Source organism: Gouania willdenowi, chromosome 19, assembly GCF_900634775.1.
Source record: "Gouania willdenowi chromosome 19, fGouWil2.1, whole genome shotgun sequence".
Classification (NCBI taxonomy): Eukaryota; Metazoa; Chordata; class Actinopteri; order Blenniiformes; family Gobiesocidae; genus Gouania; species Gouania willdenowi.
The window spans coordinates 22,709,307-22,732,534 of NC_041062.1; the positions used below are offsets into that span (position 1 = coordinate 22,709,307).

The window sequence follows — 23,228 nt, forward strand, 5'->3', positions numbered from 1 at the left end:
GTCACCCTGGATTTCCATTGGATCCATCACTGCACAGTTACTGCTGCAAAACAGTAACGCAATTGATAGGTTTTCATTAAAGTCAGTGTGTCAATTTCCATCGCATGTGAATCTGCTCCAGCACAGCACAGTCACTGCTGAGTCATGCTGCTGCCCTCTGCATCAAACACACAACACTCCTGTTTTTGCTGGATGCTGTAGCTGTGCTGCAGCCAGTTAACAAAAATAAGCCCGTGTGGGACAGGAAGTAGTACATAAACACAGAATAAAATATCTGGATTATTTTCAAAATAAAATACTACTTGTTCAAGGGGGAAAACACCGACCTTCCAGGACCTCTAACTGGTCCATTTTGGACTCTATCCAAAAACCGAGCACATACTCAGACTCGGGGGAATAAAACATGTCTGATACCACATTTTTGAAAAAATGAACACTGAGCAATTCAGACTCTACCCGGAAACTAATAACATATTCGGACTCAAGGGGACCAGACCTTTCCGTTGATACCATGGTTGGCCTGATCTGAGCACTTTTAAAATCTTATGTCGCATATAAATATTGCATTTGGTTTAATCACACATATGTGTGATTAAAAGTGAATTAGCGGGATCTCCTGAGTCCTTGCTGCAACAGATCCGTAGCAAAACCGGAGGAGGTGGAGATTGCTGGACTACAGATTGCGCTGAAGTTACGCAGTGGAGCAGTTTCGGTGCAGATACACATCCAGTAGAAATCCAGGGTAAGTGCTGCACCCACACTGTGCTCACTGCTTTGCTCATGTTTAGGAGATCGGATTTTCAAGACAAGCCCTCATCAACAAGAAGATGAATGACTACAGGAAACACAGGTCAGTCCATGAACAGTTTAATCACTGATGCCTTGACGTCAGAAAAAATTTGTTGAAACGCAGGCACCAAAAACCCAAGAGAATCAAGGCAGTCAGTTTTCATTTACATTGAACTGAGCCCATCTTTGAGGACGCAGAATAAACCAGTGTGCCTCATAACTGAAGGCCATTCTTAAACCAGTCTGTCTGTGCAGTCTGACCAGTACCAAGCCCGACACGTCTCCCAGAGCGCATCGCATGGTACCGCCATTCCTTTTGACTAAGGCGGACAACGGGTCAGTGAACCGAGCCTCAAAATGTGGTGGGTCGACCCTTCTTCTACTCCTTTTACTTCCATCAATGGTGTAAATACATGCTTTACCTCACATCTTTCACATCTTTTTGCACTAAGATGATAACAAGGCACTTTGGGGCATCAACATTATGAAGAAAACCAAGAAGACAGGCAGCCCAAAGGCTTTCGGTGTGCGACTGGAGGACTGTCAGCCAGCTGTCAACCATAAAGTAAAGACCCAATGACTCAGCACCTAAATGGGAATGGGAGACTTTGCCGTTAAATGATGAGATGAACAAAGAAATGCGCTCATTAGAGTCCATTTAACATGGTCTCTTAGAGCAGGGGTTCTCAACTTTGGGGTCAGGACCCCATTTAGGGTCGCGAGACACTGGGAGGGGGATGCCAGATGCCTTCAAGAAACTAAGAATAGTTTTTTTTTTACAATTAAACAAATATTTGCCTATTTTTACTTTTTCTCTGCAACTACATCAAACTTGCCATATTTTAACCTGTTTCCATCACTATATCTTGCCATATTTTTCCTTCTTATAATATATTTTTGCTATATTACTCCCATTTTGACCACTTTTCTGCACATTTTTTCCACTTTCAAGGCATTTTCGGCACTTATAAACCCTTTCCACCACTTTTCCACCTAATATCACATATATTGACCCATTATTTTCCCTTTTAAGCCCTTTTCACCATATTTAAAGCTTGTTTTTACAATTTCACCAAATTCACAATTTGTAATGCCCATTAGTTGTCAGTTTAAACTAATTGTTCCTACTTTTTATAACAAGGATTTACATCTTTAAAATGACTACACACTATGCCCCAAATAATATTACACTTCCTGGATAACAGTGGATATTTATCAGATAAATACTGTTACTTTGAGAACTCTAAAAGCTGAGACTGAAGCCTTATTAAGTTTATTAGTAATAATAGTGACAGACATCTTCCTCTGAAGTGCTAATAAAGCAGTGTTCTCTTAATAAAGGCCTTTCAAGTAAATTGGGTGCGTTATTGTCCCTAAAAATATACAAAAACATCAACTTGCCCTGGACACTATCTGACATAGCATCACATGACATAACATTACGAGAGAGCAGAAACAAAGCTGAGTCATGTCTGTTTTTCCTAAACAGGTCAGGCCCTCAAACTTACTAGCAAACCTGGGAGGTTAGCTTAGCATTGAGCTAACGTCCAGTGTAAAAATGAGTGTTTGCTCACAGTGATTGTTTTGTGGCACCTGCAGGTCTTATTACCTGTAGCCTCTGCTGCTCTGTGTGGATAAAAGCTTTTCTCTCAGCAAACATTAGATTAGTTCATTCTTGTCTGAAGATATTGCTGTTATGGGATTTTAGCATTTTGCAGTTTCAACTCAAAGTTGAGCAAACTACTGCTCACAATACACATTTAGCTAATCACCTTATCAAACAACCTATTTCATCTCCTAAGAACTGGTGGATGGATGGATGGATGATAGATGGATGATAGATGGATGATAGATGGATGAATGGCTAAGAAAATGTGTTAAAGTGGGCCGGGCCTCAGCTATCATTGAATAAAGGCCAGTGGAGGACGTTTTCATGTAGAGCAGTGGTTCTCAACAATTTTAGCCCGCAACCCCCAAAATAAAGGTCCCAGAGAGCAGGGACCCCCACTGTCGCTGAAGGTGTTTGAACACAGACATGAACATTGAAGAACAGTCTTGTGGAGAGAGGGCCATCTATAAAGGGGAGAGATTTTTGGGGTCCATCCATAAAGTCAGCAAAATGATGGTCTATTCTATGAATCTGTGAAAACCACATTTATTTATTCATCTGAATAATATTCACTGTGATCCTGGAAGTTTACTATTAATAGTATATAGCCATCTTGAAGATGTAAATCGTTGTTTAATCAGTAATAAAATGGTTTTAAAAGTGACCAAAAATGGTGGAAAAGATGGTGAAATGGGATTTAAATCCACAGAAATTGGTTAAAAGTTGCTAATTAGAGTGGCCAAAAACTCCCAGTGTCTCGTAACCCCAAATGGGGTCCTGAAGGTATAAACCAGTGAGCCTAAGTTCTATAGAGAGAACCTGGATTTGATGGCTGTACTGGATAATGATTGGCAGTAGAAGTCCTTTAAGGTGACCCTGGTTTCTCTGTTTAGTTTGTTCCTCTGGTAGTGGAGATGTGCTGTGGGAATGTGGAAGCCACAGGTCTAGAGTACACTGGTATTTACCGTGTCCCTGGAAACAACGCTATGGTGTCCAACCTACAGGAGCATCTCAACAAGGGGATGGACATCAACACTGCAGAGGAGGTATGGATGCTAGCACACCTCAGCTGGTTCTGTCTTCTTTCTTAGCTCATGTTCTTCTGCTCTCTGTGTGTCTCCTCAGAGATGGCAGGACCTGAATGTCATCAGCAGTCTGTTAAAATCTTTCTTTCGAAAACTGCCTGAGCCTTTGTTCACTGATGGTGAGTTTCAGATGTGGCATCATTGAGTTAGCAAGCACTCTGTACACCAGACATCAGCAACTACCCAAAGTGAACACACAAATAGACTCCAAAAACACACTAAATCACAAAAGAAATACAGAAAACAACAGCAATAATATAGAAAATGACTCCAAAAACACACACGATGATGACAGAGATACACAAAATAACTGAATGAAATATCACATCAACACAAAATCAGAAAATAACAGGAAAATATAAAATAAATACATAACAATAACGCCAAAAATACAATGTGAAAATAAATACATGAGTAACAGAAAAATAAAGAAAATGAGAGCAAAAATAAAGAAAATGGCAGAAAATTATACAAAGGTACAACAAAAAAAACACAAATTACTCCAATCTTGAAAAATAACAAATATGCCAGAAAAATGTAAAACGACTAAAACATTATTAAAAAAATGTTAATGACTCCAAAAATACACAAAATGACCCTTTTTCTTTCCTGTATTAAAGCTCAGGTTAGTGATAAATCGGAGCGTGAATGTTGGCTCTGATGACAATCACATTCTTTTGTTCTGCTGTGATAAACGTGTCCCTTCTCTGATGTACAGGACGTATAGAAGACATTGAAGAAACAACTGATGATGGATCATAATAGACAGCATTATTGAATTGGAAAAACAAATGTTCTTTTTTCCCACAGACAAATATAATGACTTCATTGAGGCCAACCGAATAGAAGACACGGAGGAGAGACTAAAGACGATGAAGAAGCTGGTAACACAAGCTGTGTAGGATGAACAAAGGCCAGTTTCTAGTGCTCTTCTTACCTTTGTTTTCTTGTTTGCTTGACTTTAGATCCATGACCTGCCAAATCATTATTATCACACCATGAAGTTCCTGGTGGGCCACCTTAAAAAGGTAGCAGACCACGCCGAGAAGAACAAGGTAAATATGGTTTAAAGAAAGATGATAGCAAACTCTTTCAAGAGGTTGGGCTGCCATTCTTTAGACCAGGGTTTCCCAACCTTTCTGTCTCATGTACCCCCTCTCTTCAGATTAGGAGAACCCCTTCGTCACTCTAATTTAGGAACTTTTCTTCTTTTATTTACATGATAACATGTTGGCCTCTGAAATCTCTTACAGCTTGAAAATGTCAAACTACATTTAACGCACACCAAATCAATTTTGTGCATTACAATTATTGTATATCAGAGAATGTATTTACTTCAATTTTTAGTAATGTGCATAACATGTTAGTAACAATTTAGTAGGATATTAAGGCCACAATATTGTTTATTCCATTAATGCTGTTTATTGTCAACGGGTGGAAATGATTATGGATGAGCATGTACAGTGTCTGAAATAGGCTTAAAAGTGACTCAGCATGTTGGAAATAGATTCATCAATGTTTCCATGTACCCCTGTCATGTGTTCAAGTACCCCTAGGAGTACACGTACCCCTGGTTGAGAACCACTGCTTTGGACCAACACTAATTCTACACTTTACTGGTTCTGTTCATTTACCTGAGCAGAGAATTAAAATTAGTCAAAGAAGAAGAAGTCAAAGCCCCACATTTCTCTGAGTTACTAATATTTCTTAGACCAGGGGTGTCGAGCATATTTTAGTTCAGGGGCCAAAAGTTTGATCTGAAATGGGGCACAGAGGTGGGGAATCAAACATTTTCAACATTAGTGCTACTTTGCGTTTCTATGTATAAATGAAATAAAAGCATGTACAGTATGTAGCGTATATAAGGCACCGAAAATATCCAAGCAACAGGTAAAAGCTAGTGGCAATATTTATTTTGGAGACATTTTGTCAAATAATTTGAGGATTGAGCAGGAATTTGGAAACATTTGGATTTCTGTCAACAATTTAAGAGTAAAAACGACTTCCATTGTGTTCTATAAGCTTGGGAAAACAAATATTGTTGAGTTTCATTGAATTTGTGACAAATTCATTGAAACTCCACTTGAACAATTGTAAAGTTCTACTTCCAAATAAATCTGTTGAAATGTTGTGGATTTTTAGTGGATTATTAGGCATAGATACCAATATTTAAGTTCCTGTGGAATTTTTTCAGATATTTTACACCCCTTTGCAACCCTACTGAGATACCCACAACTAGATTATTTGGTCCTTTACACAATGATTTATGTTTTCTCAGTCATTTTTACTTCCTCCTGCGGGCCAATTTGTAAAGGGTTGGATTTGGCCCCCGGGCCTTAGTTTGACATGTGACTGAGGGCTTTCACACACATAGTCTGGTGGACTCTGTGCAATTCAGGCGGTGAATTTGCAACATTGTTGCATTTTAATTTGGTCCTGTCCGCTTTTACACATTCTATTTGCCAAGCTCACCAAACTTTCTGAACGTCACACAGACGAACCGAGACCTACATTTTTTAGAGGATCAGAGTTTGCTTGTTTGCTCTGCACCAGAGTTCCAGTGACCTTTGTCACGGCAAATTTGCGGTTGACCTCATTTGGAGACATGATTTATTGCTCTGGTTGAGTGATGGAGTCCAGGCAAGGCATTGATGATTTTATTAAAAAAAAAGGTTTATTGTAAAAAGGAGTACAAAGATGGACAAAATTAGTGACCGCCCCGGGCGGACGTCCGATGACAGAGTGGCACACAGTTCTAACTCATCACGTATATTCCCCCTCAGTCCCCCTCCCTCCTCCCCCCAGGAGATAAAGAGGACAGGGTGGAGGTGAAAGAAGAGGGTGAAAAGAGACAGTTTCTTCTTTAGGTCAAAACAACCAGTTCTCTGGTATCTCCTGATTGTCGTGAGTGTTGGAGGTGTGTGCGTGTATGGTGTTTGTGTGTATGAATGGATGTGTATTGGGTGTGTATGTGTGACTATGTGAGTGTGTGTAGGCATGTGAGTGTGTGACGCCTCTGTGTCTGAGGGATAAGATGTGTTTTGGGAAGCTGACCTCGAGAAGAGAGCAGAAAACATGAGACAGCAGAAATGAAAAGTCTCAACTTAAAGCCTTAAAAAGAATAAGGTCTATGAGTAAATATGTTAATAAACATAACTAACAATTTTGCCCTGACACCTTTCACATATTGTAAAAAGGGCGGAGTATCCGAAGAAGCAAAGCATGGTGTGGAGCAAAGAGGTGTGTGTGAAAGCACCCATAGACCATGGACCAGGTGGTAGAGGGTTTGATTTTAAGGCTGGAGCAGAGAGAAACTACACACAATTTATACAAACCGTTTTTTCCAGATGGAACCAAGAAACCTAGCCCTGGTGTTTGGGCCGACTCTGGTGAGGACGTCAGAGGACAATATGACTGATATGGTCACACACATGCCCGACCGCTACAAAATAGTGGAAACGCTCATCCTGCATGTAAGGATAATAAAGCTGTCCTCCACTGCTGCAGGAAGTGTTTCTGTGCCTTAACTTTGTGTTTCCTGCTTCCAACAGTCCGACTGGTTCTTCAGTGACGGAGAACTTAATGAGGAGAAGGTACGTTAGCGCAAACGAAAAAGAACTTACCCCAAGGGTAATTATTGTAATTGTGTAATTGGTCATTATATTTATGACTTATATATACTGTAACTGTAATTGTAATTGAAAAAATATGTTACTGCAATGGAGTTCAGGTAATTGACTTTGTAATTGTAATTGGCATGGAAATTATATAAAAACTGTAATTTACCATTTCATTAAACGCAAAACATGGGAACAATGCTACAGTTCCATGGCTTACACATACGTAGTTAACAATTATTAAAATATGTTTCATATCAACTTTTTTCCACTGCTCTTGAGGATCATTTTACTATTTTTTTTTTTAAAAAAAAGTTGAAATCAAAGGGTATACTGAGAGAAAATGCCCACACCAAAAATATTAAAACTAAAAATGTTCTTAGATAAGGAAGTCTAACAAGTTAACCAAGAGATGAGAAACAAATTAGATGATAGATCATATTTATTAGTGTATTTTACAGCTGATTTAGGACATGAGTCAAAACTGACCCGTTGTCATTACAGATGCTAACAGAAAGCTAACACAAGACGAAGGTTACGTTTTCTGGGGTCTTTTTATGTCGGGCTCAGTAATTGTGATTAATTCAATTTGAAATTTAGTAATTGAGAATGTAATTGTAATTGACTTTCAGGAGAAAAATTATAATTGTAGATGGAAAAAATGTTGGTCACCGTGTCTGTGTTGGTGTGTGTGTGTGCAGGCTCCAGAGGATAAGCAGGACTTGCAGCCTGTACCCAACATTGATCATCTGCTGTCAAACATTGGGAAGCCTGGGATGCCAGGAGAGGCCTCAGGTATGAGGAGGGAGAAATACTGCTTAAAGCATCACTTCATACAGTCTACAGCTCAGAGCGATCACAGCAGGGCCATTAACATGTGATTGTATCTGATCCGATGATCAACATTCAAGTCAGAAATTGAAGTGTGTCTTCTTGGCACACTGGGTGTCCATGGCACATTACTTCCTCTTCTCTGTATGGAGTTTATTGTACTGTGCCTCGGGAAGGAGCGATGGTCAAATTAATTGATGCGTCAATTCATTTTAATGCGTTTATATGAAAAATTTAACACAAATCGTTAACGCGCTAATTTTTCCGGCCCTAACACAAATACAAAGTATTCATCTGATCAAACTAAAAATGTACAGTGTGACTATTGAAAAATCACGGAACAATTGGTAAAAATTCAGAATTTTTTGAGACTGAAGTGTGTAAGATGTCCTGAAATTTGGAATGACCTTTATTTTATTTGGCGGCCCCACAAAAGTAGACTGAGGGCGTCCAGTTGAACATGTCTGCTCTACAGTTTTTCTTTGAGTTACTCCATTCAGTATTTGGCAGTTAAAGTTTTTAAGGCTGTTGAGGTTTGTTTATTTTGAATTTATTGAAGAAAATCAATGCATCTCTTTAAAAATGATCGTACCGCACGTTGAATGGATCAAACAAAATGGAGCCTACATATGAGTTACAGATATTAATATAAAATATTTGACACCTTCAATGGTTTTTCCAACATGGCCCAAATGAAAATAAATTAAGAAGATGATGAATGTGATACACCTCCATGTCACTAGGTGGCAGTAGATAGTACTGCTTCTATTTGGTTGACGTGTCATTGTACATTGTCAGATATCAACGTTCTTTGTTCTCTTTAATTTCAGGTTGATAATGTGTGAAATGTAATGAAACAATCATCTTTATCATTCCATCTTTACATCTCACAGTTAATTAACGTTAGCTTCTTCAATCAAATCCACTGCTCTCCAATCTGACATTGATGTAAAACCATGTGACCATCGTTGAAATCTGTCCGTACAGACTCTGAACTGTTTCTCCTGCTGTTCTTCTTCTGCTCTTTGCACTCATGGTGTTTCCAATGTCTCTCTACTTGTTTCCGTGCTGACCTTTGCTCTAGCTGAGACTGTGGACCAGCCTCTCCGGTAGGACCAGGTCTCCTTCACTGTGTGTTTGTCCTTTCACGATGGACCGTTCACGCGTGTTTTGCCTGATCTTGAAGCTAATCACTCTTGAAAATGTTAGCGCTTCCCTTTAATGATGCCAACACATCCTATCCTGGTGCCACTGATGCTCCCCTTCCCATAGACATCTATAATAAAGGCTAGATGTCAAGTCTGCGCTGCCGGCTAATGGAGTCGCACGTCCGCACTGGAGGCCATCTTGCCTCCCCGTAACGTTGTGTAGTAGTGGTGAATCCACTTTTTAAATAACCATATTTGCTCAATTTCTACCAATTTTCAAGCTGTTTGGTTTGTTTTAAAAGTCAGAGGTGTCGTTATAACACAGCACTTATGGATAATTATGTAAAACTTCTGGTCAATAGTTTGGGATCACCTGCTTATTTCTCCATTGGACTTTAGACAGGTGTAATGAATACACTCACACACATACACACACACACACGTAATTTATGTCAAATCAATATATGAGCTACTAAAACTCAGCGTACAGAAGGGCAACATGAGATATATGTATACTTTTATGAAATGAATATTACTAATGTATTAAAATAGTTTTAATAATTACATGTTTGGTTAAAACAAGTAATAATAATAAAACAACATGGCGATTACAGCATCAGGCCCCACAAAAGTCTGACATCTTCACTCAGCAATTTCACATAGGAATTACAATGTAAGATGTTTTTAACAAACTTAAATCTGGTGGTCTCAGCCTTACACAACTATGCAGCATGAGTTTTTTGAAGAGAAACCTGCAATTTTAACACGTTAATAACATTTGTAAGAAACCAAACAGTTTGTAGATCCGTCAAGAGATAAGAGTGTTTAAGTTTGTGCAGATCACTCACCTTCCCTCAGGTACCACAGACTCCAACAGAGAGCTGCCTGTGTTAAGATGGCCGCCGGTGATGACGTTAGAGACTCCGCCCTAAGACATCTAGCCTTTATTATATGATATCTGCACCCCTTCTTACCAATCTATACATATACATATATAATCTATACACTATACATTGGATTGAGATATAGGGATTTGAAGACCAAATGAAACCTTAAACCACTTTTACATTTTAGGACATCTTCAGGTCTCAGGAAAACCAAGCAAACTCATGACTCATTAAAACATCCGTCAGATGACTCGGCCTCACTTGTCAAAGCAAAGGCCGTCAAATGAAACAGCCTCAGGTTTCAAAATAAAAGTAATCATACATGGTGTTTTATTTTGAAGGAACCGGAAGAAAACATGAAGTAAGTTGAAAATCTTTTCTTTTCTTTTCTTTTTCAACGTATTTCTTGATGAATAAATACATTGTGAAATAACCTTTAAAAATAAAGTGAAATTAACAGCTTTCAACTTCCTCTCGTGTCCGAAGCAGCATATTGATGCTTATTTCCAGTTTTTTTAAAATACAATGTCTGATGACTTTTATTCTGAAGGCTGAGGCCGTTTCATCTGATGCTGTTTGGTTTGACAAGTGACAGAGGTTTTGCTGATACCTGATACATCACTCTGAGACCTGAGGATGTCCTAAAATGTACACCGTACACTTGTTATTTTACTCCTATTTTTACTGGACGATAGACATGATATGAGACAATATGTTAGAAAGGAAAAGAGACAGAACATAGTGCAGTTGAAAAAATAAGCTTGCTTTTATTTGACTTTAACTCTGGACATACTCACATACTTACTCTGGGTAAACAATAACATAAATAAAATGTTTCTTTTTTTAAAGTGCAACATGTGCCACGGACAATTCATGCCACTGAAAACCAAATCATGTCGTCATCCTGACATTCTTCAAAATATTTATTCTATTCGTGGACGAACTTTGCATGTTTTCCAAAACATCAAACAAGCATTAATATTAGCATGGCTACAGTTCCTGGCAGTAACTGTACCATCGACAATATGTCTTGTTACGTTTTAATATTGCGATATATCGTCGTAGGACCTTTATGTCAGGAGCTTCATATTGCTGAAAGAGGCCACTGCCATTCTGGGGAGTATTTCATCAAACCCAGCTCAGGGTTAAGCCCAGGTTTAACCTGAGAGTCCGGCTCCGTTAAACTGGGTTCTAACTGGAACATCCGTTTCATCAACGAGAAAACACCTTGGTTACCATAGTAACACAGTTTGTGGGTCAAACCTGTTCTCGACCAGGTTTAAGCAGCAGACTTGACTTAAGCTGCAGACGAACTCTCATGAAACCACGTCATCATTATTAAAAAAATTTTAGTGATGCTTTAAAACACTTAAAGATCTACAAAAGGAAAAAGGAGTCAAAAAGACTTCAGATATACTTTTAAATACCGCTTTAATGCAGTATTTATCTCAATTCAACTTTATTTATATAGCGCAAAATACAACAAAGTCATCTCAAAGCGCTAAACAAAATATAAATTTCATAGTAAAAAAGAAAGAACCCAACAAGATCCACATGAACAAGCATTTAGCGACAGTGGGAAGAAAAAAACTCCAGCAGAACCAGGTTCAGAGGTGGGAGCAATCTGCTTTGACTGGTTCAATAGAGAAGAGAACAGAATAGGATAGAAAGAAAGTCCATCCGAGTGTTCTAGTTCAGCCGAGTGTGTCAGCATTAAGACACCTGAAACAGAAAAGAGAGCGGAGGGTGAGAAGAAGGCACAGACTGCAGGAAAAACTATATATATACTGTATATGTTGTTTACAACTGTGTCTGACTGGACATCATCCCATTGCAGCCCATTAGACCTATGTGTAGATGGTGGATCATGTATGAATATAATGTTGGTGTTCTACGATATAATCTTAGTTCTTAGTTCCTATTTTTAGGTTTAGAGCTTTTTTCCTAGTGGTTCGGTTAACACTATTATACAGTATAGGCTTTAGCAAATAAGTAAAGGTATTTTAAAGGAATTTAAACAGAATATCATGGTAAATGCTTAAGTAAGATTTAAAATCAAATTAAATAATGATAGAATCATCATACGTGCTTAATGTGTCCCGTATTTTTAACGAGTTTCATTTGAATCAGTCTTTATGTGTATAAACCATCAGTAATAATAGCATGCCCATTTGGACACGTACGTATCCATCGCCTCCGTTTACTGCACTGTATATATCATATTCATTGAGGTTCCAGAGATTAATAATGAGAAAGCTCTAAATATACAGAGAGGGAGGGGCTGTTCAGGGACAGTCACAGGGCAGAGCACTAAGTCTCCCTGATCAGCAGCTCAGGAGGTGAGCTGCTCTCCTGCACCAGGAGCAGTGTTGGATCATTCAACTTGGATGTGACATCCAGCGGTGCACATAGCTGAGCTGCTCCCTCCGTTCATTTGAATTTAATGTTTCGTGCTGAATTCCAAAAAACTATTCATCGAAACACTCACAAGTCTCATAAATGACATATTTAATTGTGAGTTACAGCATCGTCTTTTATTATAAACAGATGTTAAAAACTCGATCAGTGTGTGATCACATGCTTCAGTTGTTCTCTGTGATAAATTGACTAAATAACACCAACTTTAACCATTTACTACTTTTAAAATGTTCACAGCACAGAAACTTCTTCAACTTTATTTTCACTGCTCACTAACAGATGATGCTCCCCAGGCGCCGCAAAAATGGCTGCCCACTGCTCCTCAGGGATGGGTTAAATGCAGAGGACAAATTCCATGTGTGTTACATGGCCAATTAAAGGCGAAAGCCCTGATTTAATTTTAATGTCATGTCCCGTTGGTATCTACCTCACGGTCTTCTGCAGGAAGCCGTGCACGAGCACTTAAGATAAACACTGTCAGCTGATTGGCTCAGCCGGGGAGCTTCAAACTGAGAAGAGTTTGATGGAATAGGAAAAGCCAGCGGGTCACGGAAGGCTTAGCTGAACCAGGTTTAAACCATAGGCCTGGTTCTACTGAGAAGACTTTGATGAAATACCCCCCGGAATCCGGTTTCTGTCAGAAGGTCTAAACCGTTCACTCCGATTAACTTTCAGGTGGAAACATTTGGAGCTCCACCCAAAATCTACTCCACCCATTACGTCAATTTTCAAATAACACAAAGGAAAATAATTTAAAGAAAAATAATAAATAATAATGAAGAATATGAAAAATAAACAAGCAAAATTAAAAACATTGCATCAGTTTCATTAAGGATGAATCTGACAATTTTCTGAAGAAATAAAGATTCTGTCTTGTTTGGTTCAATGTTTAAGAGCTGTGAATAATATTTTTACTTAGGTTTGCGTTACACGTGATTATGGGTGTAAAGCTGTAAAAGTTTTAGGCTTTTTGTTTGTTGATCAGTTGGTTGATAATTTACTGGGCCTCTAACTATAACCCTAACCCAATAACAGTGCTTAACTAGGAGCTTCATGTGTTTGTGTTCAACCCTTCTTACACTTTCCCACTTCCCTTCATTCTAACACATTAAGTTCCCTAGTAAAGTCCACCCACTCAACCCAATCTGTCAGTGGTCATAATGTAATGGCTGACTGCTGTAGGATGTTTGTTCACTTTCAGACATATTTCACTGCCTGACGTCTTATTATTGTTAGTAAGTTGGGAAGTATCTGCTTGTTGCATTTGTCCAATGACAACATGGTTCTAACATTTATCTTCTTCCTCACCAGTAGATTCCACCACTAGCGGTTCAGTTAAGTCAAAGGTAAGACACAAAGTCTTAGAACAAATATCTTGACTAGTTAACATAGCTAATCCAAGGTTGTAATTTTTCAGATTTCCTCTTGGTCCAGAAAAGACCTGAATGCCAAGGACTTCCTGCCAAAATCCATCATCTCTGCTTTGCCCCGCAAACGTAAAAAAAGCCTCAGTACCTCCCAGCCAGGCAGCAGCACCGACGACGACTTCGAACATGAACCAGTCAAAGCCAGCAACTTCAGAGGAGGAGGAGGAGGAGAAGAAGAAGAAGAAGAAGAAGACCAGGGAGGAGACAAAGTGACAGTGAAAGGAAACCAAACACATCAAGAAACATTGCGCGACATCACAGAGAGAAAAGGTTTATCAGTGCATGTGAAGGGGTTGAGGGATAGAAACCCAAAGCCTTTTCTACACTCAAACCACCAGATCCACAGCACCTACACTGCTTGTTGGCTTTCTTATCCAAGGACTCAGATTCAGGAGATTCAGTCCAAAGCACGGCCCGCTGTGCCCCTCTGGATTTCCCCACTTAGGCCTCCCAATCCATACCTGACTGGTAACCATCTGCCAGAGTGGAACCAGTGTGCGCCAGTCTGCTACAGGAAGAGTAGAAGTGCCCGAGCGCGAGCCGTGTCCATGAACGTGGAGCTGGAGCTGGGTAGAGGATGGAAACCAGACAAGGTGGAAGTGATCAGGGTGAGAGAAGGACCAGCAGGTAGGCACACATATGATTGGGTTCCTCAAGAACCACACCCACATCCTGGCTATCAGCCAAGAGATGCAAGGAGAGACAGGCGTACACTCTCCTCGTTGACTTGGAAGGATCAAAGATTTGCTGGACCTTCACAGGTGGTTTTAAGAAGATCTGGACTTGAACCGCGAGACAAGACCAGGATGTGGCGCCGTCACACAGTCATGGTTTAACTTGACTGTTTCATCTTCCATTGCAAACCCTGGTCACCAACCAACAACAACCAGGCTTCTCATTGGCATTGGACAGGTGTGCACCGGTGGCTGGGAAAAATAACATCACTTGGGGCGTTGAGAGTCCACCAAGGAAAGGGAGGATGGTTGAGAGAGCAGAGACAAGAGAACTGCATTGGCCAGTACTTCTTACGAAGCAACCAATCAAATGAGTCCATTGAAGCACAGCGACAGGAACAAAACCACAGTTTGCAGAGCATCAGCACCCATGCCACTGAAGAGGTTGGTGCAGCTGCAGAGATGCTGGTGGAGGACTCCACCCAGCCACAGAAAACATCAAGGGAAGAAATCAAAGAGCAGACACTTTTAGGGACAAAAAAAAGATCAAAGGGTAGGGTGGCCCAAAGCTGCAGATAGGAGAGAATGGGAAACACTTGACCACCCTGTAGCTGGCCACCTATGATGAAGGTGCCTGGTGTTAAAAAGGCAAAAACACCCCCTACTACAAAGGAACACTACTGATGATGCCTCCCAAATTTACTTCCTTTCTATATCTGAGACACAGCTCCCAAGCCACTCTCACATGGTAAACCTCATGCGACTACTATCTTTTGGCACAAAAAACATTTTAACATTATGTCCCATCTTTAATGATTCAAATGTGAGAATGCGGGGCATTATTTTCATGAGTCACAGAAGACAAAACAAGTCTCAAAGTCTCCTATTTTGGTGAAAGGAACACTGTCCACCATTAATGAAGCATCCATGCTCCACTTGTTTCCTCCCAGTCTGTCACCTGATCTCACCATCACAAAGATGAGATATTCTCACACATGTTCTCCTCACTGACCGCTCAGCCCTTTACTCGTTCTTCCAAAGGTTTCTGTGGACAGATGAGGACACTCAGGCACCTGCTTCCTGTTCGCATGGAGTCCATGTCACAAAACAAAATATGCAAACCATAAGTGTTCAACACAAGCCTTCTGTGTTTTCCCTGTGTGTGTGTTTGTGTGGGATCTGTTTATAAGGCAGCTATGTGATGTCATGCCAAACCCAACCTATTGTGGTTACACTGCAGAGTGCACGGGACACACGTGCACTGTCACACCTGTTGACTGCAGTAACTTTGGTTCTTCCAGTTGTAAAACATTCACCGGGCATTTTCTCTTTCAAACGGACGTGTACCAAAGAACTGTGAAGAGTTTGATGGATGAGCATGTTTGAACAGAGCAAACCAAGTGTCTGTGTCGACCTTTAACCTCACAGTCCAACCTCAACTGCACTGCAGACTCATTTCCATGTTTGTCTTAAACACGTCTATACCGACTGTCCATCTGTGCCCTTGTGCATGTACTTCATGGTGTGGACCAATTTTGTAACAGTTGTACAAACCCTTGTTAAGTTAACCTGTGTATATAAAGTATATATATAATAAATTATTGTTTTTGGAAATTAGGGCTGTCATTCATTCTGTGTGCAAAGAAAATGGACAAAGGAAGCATTGACCACTGTGTACCTGCTTATCCTGATCAGAGTAATGGGATGTAATTTAATACCAGCAAATGCATTTTGTCTTCTTTTTGAATATGTTTTGGTTTTATTTATTCAGACAACTTTTTTTAAGTCAAAACATGGAAGGATATAAAAAGGAAATTTTCTGAAAACAAAAAAACCCTTTTTTTTTTAACTTTGTCTGCACATCCTAACAGTACATGAAGTGCAATCTTTTAATGACAGCAATTAGGGATGTAAGGATTCACTCAACTCCCGATACGATTCAATTCACAATACTGGGTTCACGATATGATTCTCACAATTTATTTTACAAAATGGGACTGTAGACAAATGACTGAAAAGTATTCCTTTATTTTTTTTGGGAAAAAAAATAGAAAATACTGTTTTCTTTTTATTTTTCATTGTCAAAAGAATCCCTTGATAAACAATTCAAAACAATGCAATTTAACTAAAAATAAATCGTGAATGAAATAAATAAAGGAATAATACAAATGAAGCTTATTAATTTAAATTCTGGTTCTATAGTAAACAATCCAAAACTGCATAATTATTTTTGTTTGTAAAAGTGCAACTGAAAATGTATTTTGTGTCTTAACAATTGGACTTTAACCATCATTGCACTGATTTACGTCAAATATTTGTTTGGACCAGTAGAGGGCGCTCGTAACCCAGTGGTCGGTTGGCATGCAGCTAATCCTAGCAGTGAAGAAGAGATGCTATGCTAGCAGACAGAGCGAATAGAAAAACGTAACTTTTACAGATATTCACATAATATTACAAATATTCTTTCGGTGCTAAAGGGGTAAGAAATCATTTATTAACATGTAAGAGTAGAAGGCGGCCAGAAAGAAAATAGTAGCAGATTCCGCCCGCCGGTACACTGCTGGACAAGAGAAGGGATAAATATATAGCGCCTTCTGCTGTTTAAAAAAAGTACTGCGATTCAATTTTCAAAGTATCGATGTCGATCGTGAAACCTATTGTTACGGCTGAATTTACGGTTGACCTCATTTGGAGACATGATTTATTGCTCTGGTTGAATGATGGAGTCCAGGAGAAGCATTGATGATTTTATATAAAAAAAAGTTTATTCTAAAACTAAGAAAAAAGGTACAAGATGGAACAAAGTGAAACAAAATTAGCGTCCGTCCAGGCGGACGTCCGAAGGAAGTGCCGCGCCCTCTAACAGTTTCAGCTTAAGGTTTTATACAGATAAGAAAAGGTCCCAACCCTGAGAGACAAAAGGGAGGGAGTCAGATGCTCCCACAGTGAAAATGTTGGAGGATGATGAAGACATGTATAAAAGTGAGGAAGATCGGGCGCCACTCTTATCTGTCCTTGATAAGTGTGTGCGTCAGTGTATATCTGCATGTGAGCAGAGACTCTGTGCTGCACTGAGAATAATACGATCTGTACTGTTTAATCATGATTCAGCTGTTCAAAAGTGTAAAGAGTAATGGAGTCGTCATGTATTAAAACATGACAAATTGTACACATGAACATACATTTGACGATATGATGATGAATATAAAAATGACCATAACATTCCCCACTTTTGGTCGCCCTCAACGACCAAATCAAGAAACAAAATTATTATATTCCACCTTTGCTGTCTGTCAGGGTTAACCATTAGCATCGTTATTGTCATACATTGGATATATTCTTCTTTTGTGAGGCACAGATATATCAAGAAAAATGTGGAAATAAACCTTAAAAAAAACTTCATCATTATTATCAATGGCATGAATCATCAAAAATCATCCTTTATTACATCTAGATAAGCAAAAATCATCATTTGCATCAAGGACATCACTCGTCTTCATCGGCTGAGTTCAGTGGTAACACTTGATTGGCGGCACCATGAGTGAAGAACCTTGAGTATTTTCCTCAATCGTAGCAGAAGGGTTTATGACTGTATTCCTGCAGCTAGGTGTGAGGTTGTCCACCCTCAACCTAGCTATGAGCATTTGGTGTGGCTTATAAACAAAGCTAGGCCCTTGTTCTAGAGCGTTTTCTTGTGTGTGTCTCAGTGGCCTTGTCGGTTCCCCCTTCATTGTTCGGTCAGCCTCCGTCTCAGCATCAGCTGGTGTCGGCAATCATCTTGGATCCATGTCGCCCGCTCCGCGACCTTCACTGCCGTGTGGGTCGTTCATTTCCGGTCGGCGTTGTAGATGATTGGTTGTTGTCTGAGGAAGGGTAGTCTCCACACACCTGGCAACCTCTCTTGGGATTGGCTGGTACCTGAACAGAAGGGGGGGGGGGGAAACACCAAAACAAAACAAAATAAAATAAAATAAAATAAAATAAAATAAGATAAAAATAAAATAAAATAAAATAAAAAAGTTTAAAGAGTAGGGGTGTTAGGGTTAGTTAACTAACTAAATGAATAGTTAGTATGGCTTTGGCACTCAGTTATAGCTTCCAGGAAGGCAGAGACAGGTCAGAGGTCAGGATCTGAGAGCTTTTCAGATCCTAAAAGGTGCTGCTGCACAATCACACAATGGTTAGGTGTGGGTTAGTGAGCTTTTAGCCATACCTAGCTCAAAGTTATCTGTAGCCCATTCGCACGCGAGTGGGAAAATATGAGGCTGAAAGAAAAGCAGGAAGTATTAATTCGATTTTCTTTTCCTGGAGTAAGAAGAAGCATAGCTGGAGTTGCAGTGATTCTCAAACTGTGGTACGTCTACTTACCTGGTGAGAAGCAACAATTTGAGAACCACTGCTTACAAGGACATGCAAGTCGGACGGAGAAGGACATGCAAGTCGGACAAGTGTGGAGTGTGATTACATGTCTTCTCAAGATGAATACATACAATTGGGAGACATGGAGATGTGAGAAAGCTAAATAAGTTTAACCAAATAAATAAATTATGTTATTTATTTATTTAAATTGTTTGTTTCATTTTTCTTTGCTATCTCTTATTTGTGAAGGAGAAATCTTATTCTATCCTTTATTTATTCTGAATAATGTTAACACTCCACACCTATTTACATAGCCTAATTCTTTTATAGAGCTGAATTTGTCAGTTCATTTATTTCATTATTTTCCCTCATAATTATTATTTGAGATGTAATTTACTTAATTTTGAAGGTCAATTGGTGGCAAAAGTGTCTCCTATTCTGTGTCTGAGTTAGAGTTAAGCAAGATTATTGGCCCTTTAAGGTTAGACAGAATTAAAGTTAAGTTGAGTCGAACAATCATATTGTCTTTTGCTCTCTGTGTTTATCCCATTCGTAGGGGTGACGAGCCCCAGCACGGTTTGGAGAGCTTCCTTAAATACTTGGAAGTTACTTAACTTTAAACTATCTCTTATATCAATTATCAAGAATTTCAGGAGGACCCTTTTTAAATCTCAGGCGACCCAGATTGGGCCACCAACCCAATGTTGAGAACACTTAATTTTTCCCTTAAACGTGTCTAAACCCAGTGAAGGTGTTTTATGGTCTTGCACGCTAAGTGCTGGTGGAACAAGAAGAAAATGGTTGGAGGGTTTTGGGGTATATTATTTTCCTATGATAAAATATAAATCAAAAATCAGAGGGACGTTGGCCCCTCCCTTCCCTTTTTTACATAAGAATGCATTTGGATTCTTAAAACCATATGATAAATATCATTGGAAAATTACTTATCTGATCATTTTGGATGTGTCTCCGTTTTCCTCTCTCTTGTGTCTGCCTGCCTTTGTGCCCTCCAGCCTTCTCGACCTCCTCCTCCTCAGCCTTAAAAGGTCAAAGCCAGGGTCAACTGTACGCTCCCTTTGGAAATTTGAAGATCTGTCCCCACTTTTGCAGTTGGATTGGAAGTCTCTGTAGTCTCTGGAATAGATATTATGTTAGAACATCCACAAAATGTCATATTGTCACGTGTCTATTTCAATCTATTTCCTTTGCTTCCCCGTTATAGTTATGGACAATACTTCCCTTTAATTCTCATTCTTCATCATAAGAGCAGTGACCAGGCATGGCGGCTGGGGGAGGCAGGATCGGAGTCGAGAAGGCGGTGGCATTGTCTGTTAGGAAACACTCAGAAACAGAAAGAGAGGAAAACATTAAGACTTAAATGAATAATTTAAAATATCTCTTTTCTTTAGTTGGATTTGATTCGTCTCCTTTGAGTATACAGCCAGCGACCTGTATATTGGAAAAAACTACACAATAACAACAACTAAGACGAAGACATAGACAAGTGCACACAACAACGAGTATACACGTATAACAACAAAAACATGGACACTGAACATGAACAGTAAGGTCAGTCAAGGTCAAAGCCAGTCATTCCACTGAAAGTGGTATCATATATAAAAAACGTCGTTTGGTGTTTTTAAACACCCAGAAAAAAACCTTTAAAACCTGGTAAACTTTTTAGAAGGCCCAAGGCCTAAAACCATAGTTCTTTTAACAAGCAGCAGTGTTTTCTGAACACCCCACTACATAATTGGCAAAAACAGGGAGAAGATCTAGTGCATCAAAACCCAGGAGGAAAGGAAGGCGAAACAGAGGAACATGTGTAGTCAAACAGCCATTCATCGGTCAATCACTCAGTGACACGTCCACGGCACATTCGCACTCACAACGCGGTTCTCTCAGGCATACGTAACGTGTCATCATTCAGTCATTCATGCACCGCACACGTTCATGCCTCAATTTTCACGTCCATGCATTCACAAGGTTTTGCTGCAGTGTCTAAGTAGAATATAGGTCTCATCTAACCCACCAGCGGCGATAGCCGGTCCACCTCGTCTCTCAGGGTCAATGAGCTCTTATTGCCCCACCATGCTTGGCAACCTTTTAGTGTTAATTAACTGCTTTTTTACTGGTATCATCTGATTACTAAGAGGTACGCTCCTTTTTACTTCCGCCTTGGCGGAGTCTTAGATTATCGCCCGCGGAACTGACAGTCTACTAGCTGCTGATCAGGCAGAACTCGCACGGCCGTGCCTCAATAACAAACTCAACCCCGGTACCGAACCTGGGGGAAACTCTCAACAGCTGCAAATTCCAGAAACTTAAAACAAATATCTGAATTAGCCGGAGACCCTCTCAACCTGGCCTTATGAAAATATAAAACTGGGAGAATTTCCAGGGGAACCTTCCAACTTCTGACTTTAAGAAAAATATAAAGCTGGGAGGAGTATGGGGGAAGGGTAACCTCTCAACCTGTGACTTTATTTAAAATATAAAGCTGGGAGAATTTCAAACTCGACCACTCGTTACTCCGGAGATATAAAAACCCTCCGAATTAGCAGGAGAATTATAAACACCAACGCAGACTGTCAGGACTTTATTGGGCACCTCTAAGATTGAACGGAGCACGCAACCTCTAATAACCCTCACTCTAAGGGAACGTAGAAATTTGTTCAGAACGGTATTCGGTTACCAAGCATGTATCAAATCAGGTGGACCACTATCCCCCGAAGAGTGCTTTCCCTAGCAAGGTTTATCCTTTTTCTGCACATTAAACCAGGACTTCTTGTTTGAAAAGTAATTGCCTATGTACTCATAGCAACTAATGGGACATTTTTTTCTCAGGAAAAATTTGGTATCCCCCCCTGCTGTCGAGTGGCTTTGGGCCGGCCAGACAGTCCGACGCGGTAAGGGGGAGGCACGCAAAATGAAAACAATGAATGTTGAACTAGGCTGTCTGTCGCAAGCAGCTTCAAAAAGGGTAAGGTACAGATTGTTTACGAGGGTATCGGTCAAAAAATGTCAAAATGTACATACCTTTAATTTAAATGTTCTCCTGCACTACTTATCAATGCTCTACTGCACTATTTTCCTTTTATTATTATTATATTTTATTATTATCTTTCTTTTCTATTATTTTTTTCCTTCTTTTTATCTTCTTTTTTTTAATTTTTATTTTGTATTTGTTTATTTTTTTTATACTATTATTATTATTATTATTATTATTATTATTATTATTATTATTATTATTATTATTATTATCATCTTGTTATTTGCACATTCTAGTCTAACTACTGTTTATATTTATACTTATGTTTATACTTATTATCATCTCTTCTAGTTGATTGTTTATTATTGAATGTTTTCACTATTGGAGAGAGCACAGTTGACCGAGTCAAATTCCTCATGTGTACAACATACACTTGGCCAATAAAGATGATTCTGATTCTGATTCTGATTCTGAAAATGTAAACTTGGTTGAGGCTGCAGTCCTCAATCTCTGTCTCAATTTTCCTGAAATTGAGTAAAAACAAAAGAGAAAAAGAAGAATCGTTCAGAAATAACAAAGGAGAAAAACGTGTGAGCTCAAAAAAAATCATGGCCAATAAAATAATAAAAAATTAAAACTTCAGCTCCAAAAGCTGAGGCAACAGAGGGCTCTTTCTTCAGCGGATGTAAACATATCTTGCATTGTGGGGGGCCTCCCCTCAATCAAGAGAATAAATGAAAGAAAAGCAAACAAAAACCACCTTATCAGTAACACTATTTTCTTCCCCTTTGTTTGTTCTTTTCTCATAAAGGCAAAAGCAGTGTAAATAAATGAGCAACATAATGAATAAAAGCAAAGATAAATGATGGGCACACTTGGTCTGGTGGCCCTGTGTTTCAGCTCATAGTTATGAATGTGGGTGTGTGACTGTATGTCTGGTCTGTCTGCGTGTGAGAGAATAAATGAAAACAAAATAATCTAGTGCACAGTCAAAAGATAGAGGGGTTAGTATTGTGCTATCGAAGGAGAAGCTTGTTGGCTATTTGCTAGTTGTCCCCCTCCATGCCAAAGTTCAAGGCTAAAGTGATTTAGCACTACCACCAAAGGCTGTGGTGGACTTCTTGTTGCTTGGTATCCTTGTGGCTTTTGAAACAGTGTCCTTTTTGGTGAAGATTTCCAGCAGACGTGTGACCAGTCTGCAGTTGCTGCCCATCATGCAGGCAGTAGTCGTGGCGTTTAACTCGCAACTCATTGGTGGGGGAGTGTCCACTCCGACGCCCACAGGTTCTCAGTCTTTGATGATGGGGCAGGATGTGTTAATCCCAGCATTGGCATGCGGCCCATTCATAGACGATGAAGAGTTGACTTGGGACTGAGCGAGTTATTTCAGCA

The 23,228-nt window shown here is 39.5% G+C and overlaps 1 protein-coding gene across 9 annotated transcripts in view; it reads left to right on the forward strand.

The window, feature by feature from the left end:
• Positions 1-16,102, forward strand: part of LOC114481167 (rho GTPase-activating protein 23-like) — a 109,943-nt gene extending 93,841 nt beyond the window's left edge. For 5 of the 9 annotated variants that reach the window (XM_028475690.1, XM_028475685.1, XM_028475687.1 and 2 more), the window contains 12 exons: positions 789-850; positions 1,045-1,151; positions 1,242-1,354; positions 3,292-3,444; positions 3,524-3,602; positions 4,294-4,367; positions 4,449-4,538; positions 6,831-6,956; positions 7,035-7,076; positions 7,802-7,895; positions 13,696-13,730; positions 13,802-16,102. In XM_028475690.1, the coding sequence (XP_028331491.1) occupies positions 789-850; positions 1,045-1,151; positions 1,242-1,354; positions 3,292-3,444; positions 3,524-3,602; positions 4,294-4,367; positions 4,449-4,538; positions 6,831-6,956; positions 7,035-7,076; positions 7,802-7,895; positions 13,696-13,730; positions 13,802-14,647 (1,821 nt within the window). In that variant the 3' untranslated portion in view covers positions 14,648-16,102. Of the gene's footprint in view, positions 1-788; positions 851-1,044; positions 1,152-1,241; positions 1,355-3,291; positions 3,445-3,523; positions 3,603-4,293; positions 4,368-4,448; positions 4,539-6,830; positions 6,957-7,034; positions 7,077-7,801; positions 7,896-9,015; positions 9,041-13,695; positions 13,731-13,801 lie in introns of all 9 variants that reach the window. The other 4 variants (XM_028475686.1, XM_028475689.1, XM_028475692.1 and 1 more) reach the window with 3 other exon arrangements.
• The last annotated feature ends 7,126 nt before the right edge of the window (positions 16,103-23,228 follow it).